The following is a 24,779-nucleotide window of genomic DNA, read 5'->3' as shown; positions in this document are numbered from 1 at the left end:
AATGTTTTTATTTAGTGTGTGCATGTATGTGTATGTATTCTGGTTTCCATATTTTGTTCATTAAAAGGTAGAATTCATGCTGTGCTAGTCTGTTTTAAACAAATATTGAATCTGTACAAATATTGTATACATACCCACTATGAAATGAGTAATGTTAATGGTGTTAGTAACATTGTAGAAGTAATGACCAGTCGCAGTTATTAATGCTGATCAGTGTTCCCTCTAATTTTTTCCATTCATGTGCAGAATAAATTTTGTTATGTGTGTAACCCACACACCTATGTGTGGTTCAGCATGCCATGTAGTGGCATCTACAGCACTTCACAGAGAAAGAACGAGTGTCCTCTACAGCCTGAGCTGTGAGGAAGGTGACTTTTAGCTCAAACTGTAGAGGTATCCACACTAAGTATCAAAGGTCCCAGGTTCTAGTCTGCCTATGGGCAGTTACATGTGCACCAAGGCCTGTGTGGCTGTGTAGCACCAGTAGAAACCTATGCTGCCCACTGTGCGTAGCTTTCAGGGCTCTGCTAATCAGCTAGGCAGCACATGAATAATTCCTGGATGGCCACCTGAGCGTTCAGTTACAGGGAACACTGCTGCTGCCCTATACATTCTCCATCAAACTTTGTATAACAAATAAATAAAACAACCACCTTGCTTCAACAGACTCTGTTTTAGGGAAGTTTAAGACAGAGCTCTTGCCTGATTGCTCTCTTCCTACATCAAACGTGAAAGATCTATTTATCTCAGATTTTGGGAGCTATCTGTTTTCTGTGATTTTTCCATTCACTGGAGACTGTACATTTAATCACACTTCAATACTTTTGTCAGGGATTTATCAAGATCGCTTTGTGCTCGATGCCAAAACACAGAAACCATTCCCTTATCCTAGTTTTATCCAAAGGCAGGAGAAATGCATTAGTATTGTTCCCTGAACAAACCCTATATCTTCACAAGCAAACTGTTTTGAAATTAGAGATCAGACAGCATTTAGCTATGGATAAAGTCTATGGTTCAAAAGAAGTCCCATGGTATTTGTGGAGGTTTTATTACTGATCTCAAAAACACCAGGCTATGGTTTGGTTGGATTAAATGCATAAATCTTGCATAGGACGTATCGGTTTTCATTCAGCACTCTCTCTTTGCTAAATTACTGTCTGACAGAATTTATTTCAGTGATCAGCACTTTGTCTTATGCAGTACTACAGGAGGAAGGCATAACCACCTGTAACATGAGTGCTGAATTACAACCGCTGTAATGAAATTTTTAGCACATGCTGTTGCTTCCAAACATATTTTGATTGTTTCCTCTATCCATGACCATTTCTTCCTCTGGAGGAACAGGAAGATACTGGGCCAGGTCCAGGGTTGCATTTGGCGCAAGACTAGGGCTGAAGGGTACCAGACAGCTGATTTAAATTGCCGCTGGAGGTGTAAACCCACCATAACTGAAAGCCTCCTTTGTGCACCACAACTTCAGTGGTGTTGGGATTAGGCAAGCCCAGTCACCGTTTGCTCTCATGTCTACAGAGGACTACAAAAGGAATTCAACATAAGGTATGAAACTCCAACAAGAATTGTGTCGCTAGAGTTGGCTGTACCTGAAGATGAATTTCCAGTATGGTCCCACTGCGGGAGGTTGATGGGAGAAACTGTACCAATGACCTGTGTTACTCCCCGCAAGAGCAATTGATGGGGGCACCCTTAGGGTTTGATTTAGCACATTCCCACCAGAACGCTAACTGAACCCTGGAAGATTGTCCACAACAGCATCCATTTTCCATTTAGTGTAGACAAGCCCTGAGAAAGACTGATTTCATGAAAGAAATGAACAGGAAGAGGTATCCTTAGAATGGGCTTCTGAGTACTTTAAAGTGGATGCTGTTACACTGGCCTGAGGTTGGCCTAGGAAGTTAGTACAGAGCTTGAATTTTGCATTCCCAAGAGACTGCAGGATCTGTGGTTTTCTGTGGAAATTGCTGCAAGGGAGCTCCAGTGCTCAATGGGACACAAAACCACCTAAGATAGGAAGATTTTCAGGCAAAGCATAAGTAAGAGAGGAATATTAGTGATGTGGCCAGACAGGTTGTCAAGAAACAATGGGTAGAGTAAATACATAGGGGCATACATGCTCACGCTATGAAGGGACTCAGGAAAGTGCAGGCCAGCATAAGATGAAAGAAACAGGATCATTAAAATTGGAGGCTGGAAGATTAAAAACTGGCCTGTGAAGTGAAACAAATGGGCTTCTCTGCAGCAGGTCCAGAAAAAAGCACAGGGAACAGGACAAAGCCTAATAGATTAATCCACATTGGCTCCTGTGGGATTCTGACACCTTCCCCTGAAGTACAGTAACTCCTGCTTTATGTGAGTTCAACATATGCGTTAGTCATATTATCGCAAATATTGAAATCCTGGGCTCTAGCCGCCCTCTTCCCCCAGGTGTGGGGAGCTGGTGGGTGGAGCCTGGCAGGGCACTTCTGGGCCTGACTCCCTGCTCACTGGGGCAGAAGGGCTTCTCCCACCTGCCTCCCTCCTCTCTCCTCCCTCCTCCTCTGAGTCCCCAGGGACTTGGGAGCTGGGAGGTAGGTGCAGTAGTGTCTGGTCAGTTTCCCAACTCTGAGAGGGAGCTGTGAAACTGAGTAGGTGCTGCAGTGCCTGGATCCCATCTCCCTGTGGCTGAGCGGGAGCCTGGAAAGTGACCAGACACTGCTGCACCTGGTTCCATACTCCCAGGGGCTCAGAGGAGGTGGGAGAGGTCCCCCTTCCCCTGACTTATGCGAATTTTGAGTTATCCAGGGGTTGTGAGGATCAGAACCCCCATGTAACTTGGGGTTTTACTGTGTCCGGTGCTGGCTGGTGTCAGAGGCAGGATCGGGCTGATCCAGCCTGGCAGTTCCTGTGCTTGTCCTGTGTAGATTATAGGTGCTTTTCCTTTAAAGTCATAACAACTTGCTTAAAACCAACAAAAGTGCACTATGAGAGCTAAGGATGCAAATCTACTCCTCGTGTATCCAATAATGTCTGTGCATTGCAGCTGCCATGGTAGTCAGTCCATGTTCTTAGGTACCCTGAATTTCACCTGTGGATTTTAGCCTCAGCTTTCATGTTCCAAATGAGCCCATTTTGCCCATATGTATCAATCTTTTCTTCTTTTAAATTACATTTCAAGGTATTTCCGTTTTACGTGAGGAGGGCCTGGAGAATGCACTCTTCCCAGCCTAGATAAAACACCGGCAGTAAAAATATTAGGGTCAGCCTCCCTGTATGACAAATAAATATACATCCACACTCCAGGGCAGATTGACCCTACCACAGTCAATCTTCCGGAATTCGATTTAGCCTACCCAGTGAGGAATGTGCTAAATTGAATTTACAGGGTGGTCCCATCATCCTCCCTTAGCAGAGGTGGCATGGAAGCCTGAAATAAGGTAGTTCGACTTCAGCTATGTAATTAACATAGCTGGAATTGTGTACCTTATTTTGATCTTCCCAGTTGTGTAAACCTGCCCTAACAAATATCCAGATTGTGTGGGAGTGACCAAAGGTAGGTGTCAGCCAAAACAGCTAACAAAGCTAATAATCAGTGTCATCTGTGATAGGCAATTAGGAACAGGATGTAGAGCAGCAAGTAATTTCACATAGGGCAACAAGTTGTCAGCAGATAGTAACACTTCTTTTTCTTCATTTGTCCTTTGATTGGAGTCAAGCCGGTGGTCTGGCAATGAAAGATTCTGTGACCCACTACCAAACCTTTGAGCCCACCCGCCCTCTTCCCCCGACATTACTTTAATGTAGTTTTAATCATATGGTTATGAGATGTCTTTGGCTTCTCTATAAAAAGGAAAAAATGAAAGATGATAAGAGCTTTCTAAATAGCCCATACAGCCGCATTTCCTTCTGTAAAGCCCCACGCTGCACTAAAGCAGTGCTATTGACACCTTTAAGCAATTTCAACTATTTTGTAAAAGAATTAAATAGTTATCCTATGAACAATTTATTAACCTACTCGCTGTTTGCAGAACCCTAGTGCTGTCACATATGATCAATTAAAAGAAGCCATCAGAATTCAAGAGCAATTTATGCATGTAAATGTCTAGAAATGTGTATTTCCTCTTCTACAGAAGTTTAAATACAGCCCAATTTACAGAAGATTTACTAATTGGTTTTAAAGGTCACCTCTTTGGAATATATGCCTACTGGAATTCTGAAACCAATTAGAATGTAATATTAGACATTTTCAGTGCTGAATGTAGATTAATTACACCATATTGATTTGATATGATGGTCATATTTATTGAAACTTTAATTGAATGGATTAGAAGATGTTGGTTGTAACATATAAAACCCATAAAGGAAGAAAGTTACTTTTTTGTAATTGCTTGCCTGGTTAGCACTTTTTTTCTAGAGAAAGATAGAAACATTTTGGAATCTCTAGTGTGAGTCTTTATGTTAACAAATCTCCAAGGAGAGATTTTTCCTTTCATTTCCCCTTACAATACGGATGAAGGTCCTTTGAGATCATGGTGGGAATTGATGAAATCCATTGATTGCCATTTAAATGATGCCTTTACAAGCTAATTATTGCAACATTCTAAAATGTTTCTCGTTAGAAACAAGCATCTATCATCAAAAACACACATTTCCTTTGGTTGTTAGATACTCTGGAGGTAATGAATATCCTAAAACAGCAGCTCCCCAGTTAGTTAGGCTGATAAATATGACCTGCTGTGATGATTTTGAAATAAACGTCAGACTGACAGAATTTGGCAGGCTTCTTTGTAAAAGGGATGTTACAGTTAGCTTTGATCTACAAGCATCTATGGTGCCTATCTAGAAGACATTACTATGGAAGCGGAAATAGCCAACTCTATAAAATAGGTCACTGCCTGGAACCCACCCAGGGCTGAAATGGCTGGAAGTTATTACCATCTGTTCATGTGGAATGAGTTGTTAGCCTCAGTCGGGTTCCTACTGCATAAACATCCATGTTACAAAAAACACCCACAAAAGTAATACTAACTGGAAGCCTTGCTGACCCTCATAGCAAAGAAGCCAAGGACTGAATGGGTTATGGACACATTTCACTCTTAAAAGCAGCTAAGATATTGGGCAGAGGAAACTTGCTTGTGCTGTATCCATTTGAGAGAAAAATACAAGGCTCTTACCCCCATAGCTCTTCATTTGGCACCATTGACTAACCAATAAACCCACTCTGACAGGAATGCTTTGAGAAACGTTTTAGCTTTGTGTCTCAGGGTCTCAGTTGACTTATTTCAAAATAGGTAAACTTCACTTTACGAGGAATAACACCTATTTCGAAATAGCTGTTAAGACAGGGCCCATAGAACCTATTTTGAAATAAGCCATAGTGCGTCCAACGACTCTATTTCTAAATAAGCTCTATGTGTGCAGATGCTGTATTTTGAAATAGCTAAGTGCTATTCTGGAATAGCTCTTCCAGACTAGGTTATTTCAAAATAAGGCTGCTGTGTAGACATACTCAGAAAACAGAACTACCCACCACATTCAGGCTTCCGTCGTGGGTCATACAAGACTCTTTTCTTCCTCTCTCAATGCTGCAAAGGTGGTTAACCTCCCCATCTCTCTCCACAGGCTTTAACAACGATACTTTGCCAACTCCTAACTTACACTGGTGCCGCTCTGGAGGAAGTGCTGATGTGAAGAAGGTGAGATAGAGCCCAGACCCTTTTACTACTTTGGTCTGTGGCCAGCTTACACTCCTGTGTCCTCTGTCACTTCCAGCAGTGCTGAGAAAAGTGCTATAATAACTGAGTGTAAACAAAGTTGGAATCACAGAGTGAATACGATCTATGAAGCAGGCACCTGGCATCTGCGAATGTATGTTAAGTGTTATTTTGCATTTTAAGGCAACATTAGAATTTTGTTCACATAAAGGCATATCCTCTTCTCCTTCTTAAATTAGAAGACAAAGTACAACAATCAGTTCCATGTTCCAACATGCCACTCAAACTGGTTATTCTCTAGATGCTATTAACTACCAAAATAATGCAGAACTCGCCCAAGAAAGTAAAATGGAGCTAAGCAATGGTTAATGCCACTCACAGTACATATGGGGGACTGAGGGTATGTGCACACTATGGGGAAGATCGACTTGGTTAGGGTTGATCTTCTGGAGTTTGATTTTATGTGCCTGGTAGAGATGTGCAAAATCAAACTATCTGGGGTCAGCAGGCAACTCCTGGACTTCTCAGTCTTGCAAGGAGTAAGGGAGGTCAATGGGAGAGTCTTTTTTGTCAGCCTCCCTCTATGAAGACAGCCAGATAAGTCGATTCTAGTTATGCAATTGCCATAGCTAGAATTGTGTATCTGCAATCGACTTACCTGCCTAGCGTAGACCAAGCCTGAGACAGCCTATTTTCTGTGCCTCCAATTACCCCTACTCTTCTCCTTATTAGCATACAACAGCATTTTTACCACTTTTGCCAGTGCTCTGCTCTTTTTTCATCTCCATTTCCTTTTTTCCTCTTTACAGCTCATCCTAATTAGCACCCTCTCTCCCCTTCACTTGAGGAGAGTGACAGGGAACATCCCAGGACTATTAGCAGCACAATAAAGTATTCATACATTTACTAGACTTTGTATCCTTCACAAAACACTTGCTCCTTTGATCTTTCTCTGAGAAGGGATTTCCACGTTACATCAGTCTATTAAGAAAATAACTCTTCCTAACGATTCCTTTTTCCATATTCATTTGTGCCAGCTATTCAGATGCAGAATTTTCCTGTAGGAAAAGTGAGATGCATTTCAATAGCATCAAAGATTTCAAATGCTGTTCTGGCTTTTCTGCCAGAAACATAATGTTTTTGGTCTATAGAGATGCTATCTATACGTCTATATGGTGAAAGGTTTGTGATTAATCAGCATATGCAAAATTTTACACACTCAAGTCACCATTTAAAAAGGTCAACACTTATCAACAGGGGTAGAGGAGTTGACACTGTAATGTTTTAATGCATGAACTAGGGAGCAACTGTCATGTGTCCAGACACTATAAGTATAAACAATGCATTTTTCAATCGGATGTGTTTGTGCGGAGAGAGAATAAACTGCAAAACGTGATAAACATATTTATAATGCCCCACTCTTGGATCACTGATACAGTCCAACCCTCTGAGCAGCTCTGAGCAGTCTACAGCCTTCTTCTGCTCAAACCTACATTTGCCCAAGGCCCAGGATGGGCCACAATCCATCTTGCACCACTGCAAGATGTGCAGAAGTGTCACATTTTTGATGTCTGATATTGCTAGGCACAACAGAGCTACGTGACAGGAAAGGCCAGAAGGGACTTTAAAGTCTATAAATTCTGGTTGAGATGGTTTTGAGTATTTTTATGGCTCCCCCTGAGCCTGGGCTAGCCAGCCCCTTCCTTTAAACAAGTTCTTTGGTCTCTCAGGACTCCCTGAAAATGCCTGACTTTTGACACTACCTTAAAATGGATGTGCTCCTCAAGCTCATTATTAGCAACACAACAGTGAAGTCATTATTCTCCATTAACTTATTTGTGTATGCCATTTATACTGCACCTGGGGCCTGAGCCTCTGACATTGCATTGGTAGGATTGTGGGAGTAGGGGTTTGGGCCATAGCCTGAAAAACCAATTCAGTCTCCAAAATCCTTCTGGTCATGGGCAGCAGTGAATATAATGATTACATGCTTGACTGCTAGTGCAGATTGGTACTCATGGAGCCAGAGTGTGGGCTGATTTATATCCGTGGAAGATCTGGATCTGCTTTTCAGTTTAAACACACATTGACTTGTGAAAAATCCTAAAAATTATTTTGCGCCACGTCCCATCTTCAGCCCGTATCCCCCACCCCCAACAGAAGCATTGTCTTATTAAATGAAAAAAAGAGATGTCTGTACAACACTGAAATATTTCCCACAAGCAATTTATCATATAAAATACAAAGCGTCCCTTCCCTCTTCCCAGTGGTTCCCCCCCAACCTCTTTTTAATGATGGCCAAGACAGGCCAAAATTGGAAGCTCTCATTATTATTTGACCACTGGCAATATGAAACACCTGAACGTCACTGCTCCAGGGGTCTTACTGCAAATATTATATTGCCCATCACATTGTAGCACAGCATGCAGAACTTCTGACACTAGGGCTGTTTCTACACAGACCACTTCCTTTGGAAGTGGCATGCTAATACACGGAGCGAAAGATGCTAATGAGGTGCAGATGCAAATTCCCTGTGCCTCATTAGCATACTGTCAAGTGATTTGGAGCCTGGAAGACCGTTCTTCCAGACTCCAAAACGCCGCGTAGAAGTGCGACCCCTGGGGCGGGCTTCCAGAAGGAAGTCCTTCTTCTGGTGGCCCCTTCTTCCCGAAAATTTTTGGGAAGAAGGAGCCTCTGGAAGAAGCACGTCGTTACGGAAGCCCCCCGCCCCCGGGGGGCTGTGCTTCTACATGGCATTTTGGAGTCTGGAAGAATGGGCCAGAAGAACGGTGCTAAAAGAAATGGCCTAGGTAGCCAAAATTCTTCTTGGATTTTTGGAGGGGAGCCACCCCCCCAGTAACACACCCTATTCTCTTACAGTTCTGATTTCCATGATGGTGCCAATGGGACTACTAATAGAAGCAAAGTTTAGCCCATATGCAAATACTTGCAGACTCAGGGCCTTTTCTGAGTAATTTATTATTTAGGAACACTGAGACAGGTTTAACAAAGCTGCCGCAAGCCATTCTACTTACTCTAAAAAATTCTTTGGTGGAGCCTGAATCCAAAGTTCCATAGGCTATTTCAGTTTGCTTAGCCAGGTCCTCTGCACTTTCTATGGGAGAGACCATCCTTTCCACAGTAAGGAAAGCAGCAAGATTGGCAGTGTAAGAAGAGATGATGATGAGCGTGAAGAACCACCAGACTCCTCCAACAATTCTTCCTGAGAGAGATCTATGGTAAAATGGACAGAGTTAAAACTGTGAATACATTCTGTGCTTCTCCTCTAGAAGGGAAGGAAGATGTTCATTATAGCAACCTAAACTGGGCCTGTAAAATTTGCATGCACAACACTTTAGTTGTACAATAATCCAGTGTAGTAGATTTTTCTTGTGCACATAAAATGAACGTAAGCCAACTCCTGACATCCTTATCTTCAAGTATTAGTTCTTACTGAATTGGTGGTATGAGTGAAAACTGGGTATGGAACTCAAGAGGTGTGTCTAGGGCCCTAATCCTGCCAGGACTTACACTAGGATTTCAATAGGATGACTTTATTTTCATAGAATCATAGAATTCTAGGGCTGGAAGGGACCTCAGGATGTCATCTAGTCCAGTCCCCTGCCTAAAGCAGGACCAACCCCAACTAAATCACCCCAGCCATGACTATGTCAAGCCAGGATTTAAAAACCTTCAGGGATGGAGATTCTACCACCTCCCTTGGTAACACATTCCAGTGCTTCACCACCCTCCTGGTGAAACAGTTTTTCCTAATATCAAAACTAAACCTCTCCCTCCGTAACTTCAGACCATTGCTCCTTGTTCTGCCGTCTGTCACAATTTGAGAACAGCTTCTCTCCATCCTCTGTAGAGTCCCTTTCAGGAAGCTGAAGGCTGCTCTCAAATTGCCCCTTACTCTTCTCTTCTGCAAACTAAATAAGCCCAACTCCCTCAGCCTCTCCTCATAGGTCATGTGCTCCAGTCCCTTAATCATTTTCACTGCCCTCTACTGAACCCTCTCCAATGCGTCCACATCCTTTTTGTACTGGGGTGGGGTGGGGGGCTACATAAACCACTAGTGAAGTCAGTACAATCGAAAAGTTCATTCAGACAATGACTTGTTTCTACTGCTTCATAACCTTACGCTGAAGTGTAAGTACAATATTTCTTTCACAATTCATTTATTTGGTAAGATGGTAGAAAGTCAGTGAGTTTTCAGTAATAGTCTTCTGTGACATTTTTGCATGATGTGATAAATAAGTAGTTTTCAAGTGAGATGTAACTTGGTGGTATGCAAAACAAATCTGACTCCTGCAAAAAGTGTACAGTAATCTGGACAGGTTGAATGGCACTTGTCCTAAAGCAATCAGAGGTTTTTGAAACCATGTGTCTCAACCAGTAGTATGCGTACCCTTAGGGGTACGCAAGAGAAGCCTGGGGGTACTTATAAATATTATATTATAAAATACACAGGTGTAATTGGCAATTTATTTAAAAGGCAAAATGGAACACACAGATGTAGTTATTGGTGCCTGACATTTTAAAGCAACCAAACCCTGCAGCAGGCAGTTCAGTTCCAGCCATCTGGTGGAAAAAGTAGATGGAAGAAAGGAGTCCATGGGGATTGGAGGGGTCAGGAATAGGGTACCAGCAGTTGACCAAGAGAAGCAGAAGGTGGAAGAACACAGGAACTCACCCATCTCTCCACTCTCTCTGCAGCAGAGAGGTAGCGGGCAGAAAAGTCACATACAATTAAGAAAATGCTGCATTCTGGCTGATTGTTTAGCTCCAGCTTTTCCATACAATCTCCCTGCTGAGGTCTGCACTAAGGAAGTTATGCCAAGGGAACAGTATGAGGTCTGCTCATGCTGTGGCTCAATGGGAATTAGAGTCTGAATTCTACACACTAAAATGAGACTTCCTGTTACATGTTATGTTAATTAATATTTGCATGTCTAAAACCCACTGTTCTGAGCTATGCATCTTCCTATTTAATAATTTGTGTCTGCCACACTGCCAGCTCAGTCTACATCACCAAAGCAGTGCAGGAACAATGTGAAAAAATTGAATCTCTGCCTGGTTTTTAGCTGTTAGTTTAAAAAAAAATGCAGAAGCAATCAAATCAAATCACTGTAAAATCAACAGAAGGCCAGTTCTCATCTGGTTTACATGCATATATGCAGGCCCATTGTAGCCAAGCAATCTTAAATGAATATGAGGCCTTAATGCTTGTCTGGGGACCAATCCTGTACATCTTCCTCTAGCAAAAACCCAGTTTTAGGGCATGCTCCCACATGGTACTGAGAATGCTGGTGTCCAGCCAGCAATGTACTTAAGCAGTGAGCAGTTTCACTGAAGTCAATTTTAAGCATCTGCTGATCAGTGGCATTGTGACCAGTCACAATGCAGAAGACTGGTACAAAACTGTCTGTTCAACCAATTATTTTTGTAGTTCACAATGATTTCAGTGGAATCAGAATTGGTCCCAAATGGACCTTGATTCTGTAGCCCAGAGTTTATGTATCAAATTCAATAGGAATGGATAAAAAACAGGGCTCCATTTAACACGCTTGTGGTATATTTAATGTTCCCACATTTAACCCATTAAGGAATTAGTCATTGATGTGTTTTACTTATAATGCATGAGTATAGTGTTATGAGGCTAAATGCCTGTTGTCAAACCTGTATGTCTTCAGCTATGAAAATGTTTCCTCCATTTTACATGGCATAGAGGAAAGTAGGAACTTTACCTATACTAGCAACCTTAATTGTGGCAGTTCCTACTTTTGAGTTTTGACTTTGCCAACTTTGTACCAGGTCCTTTTTGGTTTATTGTCCAGGCCTAAATGTCCTTCAAACATTCCACCTAAAGGTTCTTTCTCATCAGCATTACAAGCCCAGAAAATTGTCTGTTTTGGGTGGAGGGAATCAAAAGCAAAATCTATCACAACTTAAAAGTTTTCATATTTTTAAAAGCTTGATGTCTATGAAAATGCCTAAGAATATTTATTTTGTATGAATTTGGACCTCACCATAGATAATTAATTTTATACACACACATGCTAACGATTATTGACCTGGCATGTCCAAGAAAATGTTTCAGTAGGCACCAATCTTTTGCAGTGGATAATAAAGAAATAAAGTCCAGCAGTAATATCTGTAGTATCTGTAACATCTGTAGCAGATGTAGCAGACATTTTTGCCTTCCATAGAGTGAAAATGAGAAATTCTTACCTGACTCCTTCAAGCCCCTCTGTGCCACCTCCAAGCAGTGGGTACAAGTTCACCTACCAACACATGGAGATGGGGAAAAAGGCAATATTCTTCTGCCATAGCCTTACTGTTATTCTGAAAAAGGGAGGGCTGGCTGGCCTTGCCCACTGTGAGATTGTTTTGAGAATTCAATTGAATTCTAAGAAAACCCATTGTCAAAAACCCATTTAAAAATACAGTGAAAACAATAGAAACAGAACGGGAAATCTGTGCTGGGTTAGAGGGACATGGAGCATTCACATGGAAAGGAACGAAGCTACAATTCTGCCATATTCCACTAGCCCCAGGAATGTCAACAGCATATCTCACTGCAAGAACAGCCACCGCCTGGTACGCAAAGACACTGTGCAACTGAGGGTATACAGTACACATTACCTACCTACTGAAGTCGGGACTTGCAGAGGCTGCTGCATCCAGCCTGTAATGATGTGCAAGTGGCCATAGAGGGGCTGTATTGCCTCTTTGCTTGTGAGGAAGATAATGGCTTTCAAGGCACGAGCTAGGAGAGAAATCTTCAGTGTTTTGCACAGCATAAGCTTTCTTAATGCTGTCTCACAGTCAATAAGACACGCTAGGCACAGAGGTTGTCAAGCTTTCCTCAGGGGCCTCCCAAAGGATAAATAGGTGACTTGACTGTCTAAATTCCAGCTCTCCTTTAGAGGCCATAAGAACAGCTCTTTGCAGTAAGTGCATGGGGAATCTTCTCTTCCGCCTTTCAGGCAGAATTAGGGGACGTGGGGTTCAGACTTGATCGTTACCTCATTCTGATCAAACAAGCAGTGAAAAAACTTGAAGCTCCAGCCACAGTCTGCCCACACAGAAGCCTACTAAAAAGGCAGCTTTAAGGATCAGTTTAAAGCCAGTGCCAGGCTGATGTAATGGAACAGCCCAAGACATCTCTTTTTAAGATGTGTCTGGGAGAAATGAGCACCCGTGAGGGGAGTTTTACGAAACCCATGTGGTGATCTCCTGCGTGGCTAAAGGAGGGTAGAACTTTGAGATCAGCTTATAAACTGCCAAAATAAACATAAAAACATCTCAGCAGATCCACTAAGGAAGCCCCATTATTTAACACAACCACAAAGGAAGCAGGGACTTGTCAGAAGCAGGTTAAGAAGAGCTGACCTGCAGGGCCAGTCCTAGCCAATTGACAGCCCCTTGAAAATGGTGGTCTCCAAAATACCCCTGAGCCCAGCGCTCCTCCCCAGGGCTACACCCAGCAGCTGGCCTAATCCTGGAGCGCACAGCACGGAGGGGGCCAGCCCAGGAGCGGCGTGCCCATTTGGGAGTGCATCGACTGCAGGAAAGCTGGCTGCTGCGACAGCAACCGAGCACAACACCCTGGACTGGCTTGAAAATGGCAGCTCTGGGCAACCACCTGGCTTGTTGGCCCCTAAGACCACTCTGCTGACCTGGTCCCTTTGACTAGAAAGTACAACAAATGCAACATGAGTCTGCTACAGGAGGAGTTACTGATATTTCCCTTGTGATTCCAGTCAGAAAAGGTAGCACTAGAGGATCAGTGAAACCACAGGGCCACATGAGCTGTGTCTACACGTGCACGCTACTTTGAAGTAGCGGCACTAACTTCGAAATAGCGCCCGTCACGGCTACACGCGTCGGGCGCTATTTCGAAGTTAACTTCGATGTTAGGCGGCGAGACGTCGAAGTCGCTAACCTCATGAGGGGATCGGAATAGCGCCCTACTTCGACGTTCAACGTCGAAGTAGGGACCGTGTAGACGATCTGCGTCCCGCAACGTCGAAATTGCGGGGTCCTCCATGGCGACCATCAGCTGGGGGGTTGAGAGATGCTCTCTCTCCAGCCCCTGCGGGGCTCTATGGTCACCGTGGGCAGCAGCCCTTAGCCCAGGGCTTCTGGCTGCTGCTGCGGCAGCTGGGGATCCATGCTGCAGGCACAGGGTCTGCAACCAGCTGTCAGCTCTGTGTATCTTGTGTTGTTTAGTGCAAGTGTGTCTGGGAGGGGCCCTTTAAGGGAGCGGCTTGCTGTTGAGTCCGCCCTGTGACCCTGTCTGCAGCTGTGCCTGGCACCCTTATTTCGATGTGTGCTACTTTGGCGTGTAGACATACCCTCGCAGCGCCTATTTCGATGTGGTGCCGTGCAACGTCGAAGTTGAACATCGACGTTGCCAGCCCTGGAGGACGTGTAGACGTTATTCATCGAAATAGCCTATTTCGATGTTGGCTTCACGTGTAGACGTAGCCATGATGTTGTAAGAACTATACAGCTCTGTACATGAACAAAGGTAAGTGGTTCATAACCCAAAATGCTTATCATGATATAGGACAAGATAAAATACCTGCCACAGCTCTGGGGCGACTAAGATGATTAGGGGCTTGGAAAGGGTCCCATATGGGGAGAGGCTAGAGAGACTGGGACTTTTCAGTTTGGAAAAGAGGCGATTGAGGGGCGATATGATAGAGGTATATAAAATCATGAATGGTGTGGAGAAAGTGAATATAGAAAAATTATTTACCTTTTCCCATAATACAAGAACTAGGGGACACCAAATGAAATTGATGGGTAGTAGGTTCAAAACTAATAAAAGGAAATTTTTCTTCACACAGCGCACAGTCAACCTGTGGAACTCCTTGCCCGAGGAGGCTGTGAAGGCCAGGACTCTATTAGGGTTTAAAAAAGAGCTTGATAAATTTTTGCAGGTCAGGTCCATAAATGGCTATTAGCCAGGGATAAAGTATGGTGCCCTAGCCTTCATAACAAGGGCAGGAGATGGATGGCAGGAGATAAATCACTTGTCTTCTGTTCTCCTTCTCTGGGGCACCTGGCATTGGCCACCGTCGGCAGATGGGATGCTGGGCTTGATGGACCTTTGGTCTGACCCAGTATGGCCATTCTTATGTTCTTATGTTCTTATGTTCTTGAGAAGCTGGGCATTGAGATAGCAATGTGATAGAGATAGGAGAGAGTGCAATAGGTGGTTCCTAAAGGATGGAGGAGCAGGTTAATTCGCTGGTTCTCAGATTTATTACTGTTAAGTCTGGAATAAGCGTCTCTTCTCACCAACAGCCCAACTCATTTCAGAAAAAGATGGATGAAACCGGAGAGTTCCTTTCTTCCAGAGTGAACACAGAGAAAAATTGAACACTGCCCACTCGGACGCTGCATATATTAAGGTGGATGCAAGTGGTGAGTGAGCTGGACAGGATTGGGAAAATAAAATCTTGGAGGAAAATAAACATGAAAAATAAGAGTCTAGTCCAGCCAGGAAAAGATCTAGAATGCAACTGGGCAAGGTCTTCCAGGTTCTTCTATGGGAAAAGTAACTTCATAGGACCTTCCTCTCCCAGTTCTGTCTACTGATATGGAGACTCCTTGTACTCACTGCATGGGGTGGTGAAGAGGGCTGAGGGACAAACAGAGTTAATATGTAAGCTCTGAATTTAAATGAGGCTGCTAAGGGAATACACTTATGTGAACTATCACGTAATGTATTGTCCATTACTCAGCTAACAATTACAGAGAAAAAGATTGCAACTTAAACCACCTGCAACAATCATTGCAGAAAGGTCCTACTGGCATAAGGTGTTTAGTGTTGCTGTTTTAAAAGACCCTGTTTAAAAACACAAGCAATGTATTTTGATGTTTTATACAATGCACATTTCCACAGTGAGTTGGCAATCTGTTCAACATCCATTTAAGGTGAATTATTCATTATTAATTAATTCATACTGAGACTCGATCAACAGCCAGGCCATTGAATGACAGCTTTATCAATGTTGAGTTTTCAGGAGGTGCTTTGAAATAGAAGCAAACAGGAAGTGAGCATACCTTGAGAGGAAATTTGAAAGGAAGCATGGAGTTAAATGGGAGCAAATTAGTGACAGAAGAAAAACACAGCAGCTTTATGAAAAAGTTGCATTCACTTTGCAGAGTAGTTATCTACAGAAACAAATTGTTATCGTTAATCAAAAAGCACATGAGTTTTTCCTCTGCTCCTCAACAGAAAACGTGCATTATTTCCTATAAAAATTATAAGAAACAATTGGCTTTGCAGACATCCATTTTTAATTGGTCTCTTGTCACCAATAAAAGATAAATAAAATATGAGAACTAGCAAGGCTGAACCTCCTCTGGGCCAAATCTGAATCTCCACAGTCACTTTTTCTTTCAAGTGTATATGTACCCTACCATATGCTAAACTGTGAGTGAAGTTGTACACTTACATCACCAGGAAGCTCACTGAGTGTGACAGAACTGCATGAGGTGTAAGTTTGCACAGGATTTGACCACACGACCCAAACCCCAGCTCACGAAATAATACAATAACAATAACAACATGCCCAGTTCTGACTCCCATTTGCCTCCACAGGAACTCCATGTCTAGGTGGTTTTTGACAATCCTGCTCCTTTAGCAGGAGTCACTTGGTTTTAACTATCAGAGGGGTAGCCGTGTTAGTCTGGATCTGTAGAGCAACTTGGTTTTAACTGTGGAAGACCTATGTCCCAGGAATTCAACAGCCTTAACCTACTAGATTTATGCAAGACTTTTTAAGAAGAGGGACTGTTTTTTTGGAAGCAGTTGTTTACTCTGTCCCCTTACTTCTGCACCAATCCAGAGCGAAATGAAAAGACACTGACTCATTCAACCTGCAAGGAAACAATCTTCCTCAAAACAAGTTACAAATTTGACTGGTTTTTGTTCTGCTTTTCCTTTGCTGCGCTGAGTCTCCTGCTAAAGAAAGCTAGGTAATCTATGCCTGAACCACCATGAGTGAATTCTCAATGCTTTCACTCCTTATGCTGACAACACAGTAGTCTTTGGTAGCACAACAAAACAGCTGGAACAAATGTTGATTCCATAGAGCGATGTAGAGAACACAGCAAGTAGCTGTTATCTGACTCAGGTTCGACGAATCCTATTAAACACAAAAATAGAGTATAGGGATATATCCACTGGAATATCCAAACAGAAGACTCACCCATCACAGATCTAACTAGCCAAGAGATGTCACATTACACCCCACAAAGGAGGCTGAATGAGCCTTTATCAGGAAGCACAAAAGTGATCTCTCCCGAATGCTCATCAGCATCTTTCTAAAAGTGCGATACACTCTCACATAAGAAACCTATTTATGCAAACTCACAAGGGAAGGATGTATCTATTTTAATGCCAATAAAATATTATGAAACATTCACTATAGCCAATGCACTGGGAATGTTTGTTTGGTTTTTTTTTCCCCGACAAAGGCATGGATTCAAAATGGAATGGTTGGAAATAGTCCTTTTCTATGGAAAACAAATTAGACTTTAAATCAACACATCACTGAAAGTAAATGTTTTAGGAATTCTAAACATTTGACAGTTTTATTGTTGTTGTAAAAACTCATTTAACTGTCTGTCTGTTATGGTTAAAGCTAATCAAGCAGCTGAATAATCTCTTCAAAAGATGTTTCATGTATTAAGTTGAAAATTATGGCTAGATATATTTACTGCCCTCTCTATATGCCTGGTATTTCTAAGCCAGATGTAATTGTGGTATTGATAAAATGAGAATATAATAAATTTGTTGTGCAAAGTATACAAGGCCGAACATGTCCAACAGTCACATGAGAGCTTAAAAAAATGACAACAAAAATTTAAAAAATCCAACAACCCTCTGCATTTCTATTTCCTGTCCATAATAAACGATCTAGTGGAAACAGCACAATGCCTGCAGCTTTCCATGTGATGCCATAGTGCTTATTTCCCGGTCCTTTAAATTGGGTAAACACATGATCAACAGCAATTTAAATGCTATCACCACTCTGTATCTTTAAAAGCAAGCAAAGGGGGCACAGTTTTGGTACAGATTTGGGACTAAGCCACAAACGTAGTGCAGAAACATGAGGAACAGGCTAAATGCTATAGACACAGTCCGGCTGCACACTGGATCACTTACTCCTTTAAGAGGCCTTGTTAACACTAATGTAGGCACATATTTAGGAAAATGTGTTTTGTGCACGTTTTAAAAAATATAATCAGTGTAATCAACTTATCTTTTTTCACTGCTAAACTATACAAATTGTTAGCTTTTGAATATAACACATCTCTTCTGACACTCTTTACATGTCCAGCAATCAATAGGAGATTTGGGTGTGAAAGGAATGAAGGGTTAGGATCAACTCTAGACTGTAAGTGATGAAAGCCTGGCCCTTTTAAGTCAATGGAACTTTTGCCCTTATCTTCAACAAGTCTAGGATTACACCCAGCACTTCTTTTATTATACAGACTATGAAAGTCTGGTAATTTTTCAAAGACGTACCTATTGTCTGCACATTGAGAGGAGAACAGAAGGCTTGTGGAAGTGGACTCTGTTTTGAATTTGAGTGTATATTGGGAATCATTTGTCTTTTTAAGGTAATAATATGTTCACACCTTTGTTAAAGAGGAAAGGGCATATTGTTTGTACTAAAGGAGTCTATATTTTTATAATTGTAACTATACACTGACTTAAAATATTATTATACGAACCATTTAAGATCCATTATTATAAATGTTTGTAGATCTAGTACTGCTTATAGTTGTCATCCATATATTTTAATGATGCATGCATAGAAATATTTTACTATGTTACTTAAAAATCCATTTTCAAGTATGCATTGTTCAATCAACAGAACTTGCTCTCTGTCCGTTGCTTTATAAATTTTTCTTTAAAAGGTAATTAAAAGCTACAGACTTAATATCAATATTGTGTATTAAATTAGAGGTAACATCAAACCTGTTTTCCTAATGGCTTATTCAGAAAGTCTATTTGCATGAAAAAAGTAACTTTATGAAAACTGGCAACATTATTAGAAGGTCACATTGCTTATGAACACAAAGAAATAAGACAAGACTGGATTTACATAATGATGCACATACAGTACAATACATAACAACTCTTAGAGGCATGTATCTGGAGAATGACTGTATGAATGTGATAGTACACTAATCAGAAATGGGTGAAAGGAGGGTGCAATGAAAACAAATAGAAAACTAAAGCTTGAAGGAAAATTAAAAGATCAGCATAAGCTATGACTGGCATGGAGGTGTTTTAAAGTGCTGTTGCATGTGATTTTTGAAGCAGTTCTTATTTTGCAAAGCAAAATAAGCATGTTATATGCACCAAGCAGATGACCGTAAAATGAGATATGCAGCAAAAACACGGTAGCCCTCCAAGCATTGCTGAAAATGTAAAACCCTATGCATTTTACAGTCTCAACATGGTGTATATAAGTTTTTGCAGAAATGCATGAATGGCATTAAAGGCAATGCCACTCACACACTTGCTAGGTGAATAAGCATAGTGGCTTGATGATGAAGCTTAGCATTGGATGGAATGTTAAACAAAAAATTTGGAATTGAAAAAAAATTGAGAAAATAACATATATGCACCATGGCATCAGCATATGACCATAAAATGCAAAAAGGTGATGGAGTGATATGGAACAAACCTTGGAGAAATATCGCATCCTTGCTGCATAAAGGCACCCAGGGAAAACCAAAGGCTGTTAAATATTCCAAACTCATTTGGAGGGTCAGGAGGGTTCTGGGGGTCACGCGGTTCTTCATTGTTGTCTTCCAAATGCCATTCATAAGGACTGAATCTGCTGACTAGGAAAAGAACTACGCTGACTCCAATGTAAGCAAAGACTATACACATCCAAATTTCATAAGCCAAAGGATCCAGAAAGGAGAATACTCCAGGTTTAGATTTCTGAGGCTTCTTGATCATGATGGAGATGCCCAGACTCATGAAGGGTTTTGAAAAGTCTATGACTTCTTCTCGGACCAACGTTATGGTGAGTGGAGCAACAGCTATGTCTGCTCTCTGAAATGAGAGAACGTACAAGTGTTTGTTAGAAAGCAGTCACCCCATATTTTCAATCTACAGCCTCAAGCAAAATAATTAATAATAAAGCCAATAAAGAGTTCCAAGAATAATTAGGTTAACACGTTGTTGCAACATGAATGTGTTTTGAAGTCATTCAAATGATTTCAGACCATCATATTATGGATAGAAAGTTGTTAATAATGAAAAAAGTATGCAGAATTCTTCACAGGAGGAACAAGAAGAAGGGACACAATACCTAGCTACATGGTTTCCAATGAATACAGATAAGAGAAAGAGCCGTACAAGTAAATAGTAAATTATTCTATACTTTGGGTATGAAAAAGGTTATGTAGTACAGTATTACTATAACCTTCACATTGAATTTTGTTTTAGAGAGTAGCCATAAACAGTCACTAACACGTTAAAATAGCCATAAAGCAAAATCTGTCATTCAACAGGAGTATGCTGGAGAGTTTAACTGCAAGCGGATTATTTTGAAGACAGGCCTTGAGAATTGCTTTGATTCCTTAAAGCATTTGATGATGATTTCCTAAATTCTAGGATACATTAACAACAACAACACCTGGAAATATCAGGACTAGCTGAGAACATGTTTGTGATCATTCTACGTGCTAGAAGCCTTATGATATGATAATGGTTTTCTTTCTAATGCTTTTGTTGTTTACCAGTTAAAATCTGTATCTGGGATATGCTTTGAGGACTTCATGGACACATTCTTTATGATTTAATTTTCTCTTTGTTGCACTCTTTGTTTTAGCAAGATCAGTCCAGACTGGTTGTTTTGATGTAGGCTGGGATTTTCAAAGGCGCTAATGAATTTAGGCACCTGAACCCCACTAATTATAACAAAATAATTGAATAAAGGTTGGAAACATGATGGGATATGAGACAGTGACCTGCTCACCTCACTCAGATAATATTGTTTGGCAAAGTTGGAATTTTCACTGTAAAGTCATGAAGAACAATCAAATGGCTACTGTAAGGATGAAGCACCCAGGAAAAAAGGAGCAGTTTTTATGTGTAAACTATAACCTCATCATCTTGGTGCTGCAATTGCAGAAGAGCTCTCCTCCTCTGATTTTCAGCAGAAGAAAGGGTGCAAGGCAATGCTTTTAATTTACCTTGCAATGGAACTATAGAATAATCACATGCTAATTTTAATGGTAGTACAGGAGGAACTTCTCTCAGCTGGCCCTCTTGGGACCTGACGGTGACAGACAAGAGAATTAGCTGGCCGATGGGAGGTCAATATTTTCTAGCACTTTACAAACACTTGCACTGGGATCTTAGAAGACATATGGGGTAAATTACAGCTAAACAACAGCATAGAATACTGAGAGAATCATAGAACGCTAGGACTGGAAGGGACCTTGAGAGGTCATCGTGTCCAGCCCCCTGCCCTCATGGCAGGACTAGGTACTGCCTAGACCATCCCTGAGAGACACTTATCTAACCTGTTCTTAAATATCTCCAGAGATGGCGATTCCACAACCTCCCTAGGCAATTTATTCCAGTGTTTGACCACCCTGACAGTTAGGAATTTTTTCCTAATGTCCAACCTAAACCTCCCTTGCTGCAGTTTAAGCCCATTGCTTCTTGTTCTATCCTCAGAGGCCAAGAAGAACAAGTTTTCTTCCTCCTCCTTACGACACCCATTAGATACATGAAAACTGCTATCGTGTCCCCCCCATCTTCTTTTTTCAAAACTAAACAAGCCAAATTCTTTCAGCCTTTCTTCATAAGTCATGGTCTCTAGACCTTTGATCATTCTTGTTGATCTTTTCTGGACCCTTTCCAATTTCTCCACACCTTTCTTGAAATGCGGCGCCCAGAACTGGACACAATACTCCAGCTGAGGCCTAACCAGTGCAGAGTAGAGCGGGAGAATGACTTCTCGTGTCTTGTTGACAACACACCTGTTAATGCATCCCAGAATCATGTTTGCTTGTTTTGCAACAGCATCACACTGTTGACTCATATTTAACTTGTGGTCCACTATAACCCCTAGATCCCTTTCTGCCATACTCCTGCCTAGACAGTTGCTTCCCATTCTGTATGTGTGAAACTGATTGTTGCTTCCTAATTAGAGCACTTTGCATTTGTCATCCTGTTTACTTCAGACCATTTCTCCATCTTGTCCAGATCATTTTGAATTTTGACCCTATCCTCCAAAGAAGTTGCAACCCCTCCTAGTTTGGTATCATCTGCAAACTTAATAAGCGTACTGTTTAGACCAATATCTAAATCGTTGATGAAGATACTGAACAGAACTGGTCCCAATACAGACTCCTGCAGAACCCCCCACTTGTTATACCTTTCCAGCAGGATTGAGAACCATTAATAACTACTCTCTGAGTATGGTTATCCAGCCAGTTTTGCACCCACCTTATAGTAGCCCCATCTAAAGTTGCATTTGCCTAGTTTATTGATCAGAATATCATGTGAGACTGTATCAAATGCCTTAGCAAAATCCAGGTATCCCACATCCACCGCTTCTCCCTTATCCACAAGGCTCGTTATCCTATCAAAGAAAGCTGTCAGATTGGTTTGACAGCCAGGACTGGTGGTGGGAAACAAACTTTATGGGACTACAGGAAACTTGGCCACACCCATGATAAACGGATATCTGGCTAGCTAAAAATCATGCTGGATTACGGAGTTTGCCAGACAAGAGAGTTCCGGATTAAAGAGGTTCAACCTGTAAAACAGATCCATCTGTAGGTATACAATAAATAGTTTGTACTGTTTGGGAAGATTGCAATATTTCAAATATTTCAAATACAACATGGATCTAGCGTCTACCTACCTATCTGTTTGTCTGTAAGGTGCCACAGGACTTCTTGTTGTTCTCGAAGATACAGACTAACATGGCTACCTCTCTGATACCTACTGGTAGAGACAGATGTTCCCAAGTTTGACTGATCTATTTCCTTTTATGATCTAGAAACATGACAGGGCTAGTCTCATGGCATTTACCAATGGTAATACATCACTTTCACTTCTGGCCTTCCAAAAGTCAGGGCCCAGTTCTACTCCACTGACTACAGTGAGTAGAGTCCAGCACTGAGGTATATGACAACACTTTTTTTTTTCTCTTTTCGATAAATAGCCTTACACAAAGTTTTTCTACCACCTAGTTGAATCGGCTCTATTTGGGCAGATTTATCTGAAAAGCTTAAGGGGGAAGACAGCATGTTCTAGCTGTCTGTAGTTTCACAAGTTTTGCCTTAAGCAAAAGCTCACGATGGACTTCTCCCTCTTTCCTTGCACAGTAACTGGTACAAAGTAATAATGCTCCAGAGAGCTGGAAAAGTGTTGGAATGCAGTAGTCTTCCCTTTTTCCATAAAAAGATCTGCAGCTGGTGCTAGTCAGAACAGCTCCGCTGCAAGAAATGAACGTATGCCAGTTTTTACCATCCGGGAGTCTGGTCCAAAGCGTCTAAACAAAAGTAATCTGTTTTTCTTTGTCTGATGTTTGCTACCTATGGAATGTGATTTGCCTTAGAGGCGTTATGAAAAGTAGCTACGAAACATATGGCGTAGGTGTAGCTGCTTTTGTAAGCTAATTGTCTCAGCTGGATTCCTCCATATCTATTACAGCAGAAGAATTTAGTCTACATGTTTCCAGCTAATGACCTGGAATATGCCTTTCTGAAGTATATTTGCAATTAAGGAGGGTGCCGAAAAGCTTTTCTGAATCAATTTAAAGAAATTTTAAAAACACACAAGATCTTTAAACTTGTACCCTAGTTCTTCTGCTGCTTTAAGTGTCAAATGATTGTGTTGTGGGATAAACAACAAACATATTCATCTGTGGTGTAAAATGACTGAATTCAGAGGAGTTAAAGCAGGGCCAGTTTAACCAAATGTTTGCAACAAGCATGTCATCTGATAAATACAGCACTGTGCATAACTAGAACAGGAGTAGAAAGGAGATTTTAATTTTTTAAAACACAGATACAGCCCAGGCTGTATTGGTCATGTTTTTTAACTGAATAGTAACAGAGTGGGAGCCATGCTAGTCTATACACTATCAAAACAAAAAGCAGTCAAGTAGCACTTTAAAGACTAGCAAAATAGTTTATTCGGTGAGCTTTCATGGGACAGACCCACTTCTTCAGACCATAGCCATACAAGAACAGACTCAATATTGAATCTGGCCTGGTGTGGCTATGGTCTGAAAAAGTGGGTCTGTCCCACGAAAGCTCACCAAATTATCTATTTTGCTAGTTTTTAAAGTGCTACTTGACTGCTTTATTTTTAACTGAGTGTGTGAGTAACCTAATGCAAGCAAAGCAGATAGACGGGCATGATTTATATATAAAGATGCGTTCATTTCAGCATCAGTCTTACTTCTTTTGCAAACTGATCTTGCAGATTGGCTGGACTACTCATATTGGGGTGTGCAAGATTGCAGATGGCTGTTTGTTTTTATTTTTCCAAACCCGTTTCTCACGATATGAGCTAAAATGCTTTAAGTGGTTGCAGAAGGAGCCTGAAAATGGAATAGCAACATAGCTCCCATTTGTGAACATTTTATTCACATTCAATGGGGCTGACAGCCACTGCAGGCTAAAGGGTAAAGTGGATGGGGGGCCTGGTTCTGTGCCCTGGAAGGGGTGGGGCTAAGGACAGAAAAGGTGGGAACTAGGGCTGTCAGTCTTTAGTGCTGCCCGGACCATCGCACTGCCCTGCCAAGAGCCATGTGGAGCAGCAGATAACCACAGTTGTGGCACCTCAAAGTGTCCCAGAGCACTGGTTGCCATTGCTGCCAAAGATGCAGTGGTGGTGGCTGGAGCTCTGGGTCCCTTTGAAATGCTGGGCCCTAGGGCAACTGCCCCCATTGCCTTCAATCCCCCCCGCATCAGTGGGCCTACCTATTCACACTGAATAATGCTTTACTCCACGACTGGTCTCATCAACATCAGTTAAACTATTTGTGG

At 41.7% G+C, this 24,779-nt stretch overlaps 1 protein-coding gene across 3 annotated transcripts in view; it reads right to left on the bottom strand.

Annotated features, from left to right (window-relative positions):
- GRIA3 (glutamate ionotropic receptor AMPA type subunit 3) overlaps positions 1 to 24,779 on the bottom strand; it is a 242,231-nt gene that overhangs the window by 52,260 nt on the left and 165,192 nt on the right. For 2 of the 3 annotated variants that reach the window (XM_075008077.1, XM_075008078.1), the window contains 2 exons: positions 19,436 to 19,812; positions 8,744 to 8,942 (listed from right to left, as the gene is read on the bottom strand). In XM_075008077.1, the coding sequence (XP_074864178.1) occupies positions 8,744 to 8,942; positions 19,436 to 19,812 (576 nt within the window). Of the gene's footprint in view, positions 1 to 6,507; positions 6,767 to 8,743; positions 8,943 to 19,435; positions 19,813 to 24,779 lie in introns of those variants that run through there. The other variant, XM_075008079.1, reaches the window with a different exon arrangement.

Source organism: Carettochelys insculpta, chromosome 13 (assembly GCF_033958435.1).
Source record: "Carettochelys insculpta isolate YL-2023 chromosome 13, ASM3395843v1, whole genome shotgun sequence".
Lineage (NCBI taxonomy): Eukaryota > Metazoa > Chordata > Testudines > Carettochelyidae > Carettochelys > Carettochelys insculpta.
This window is presented reverse-complemented; position numbering and strand designations above follow the sequence as displayed.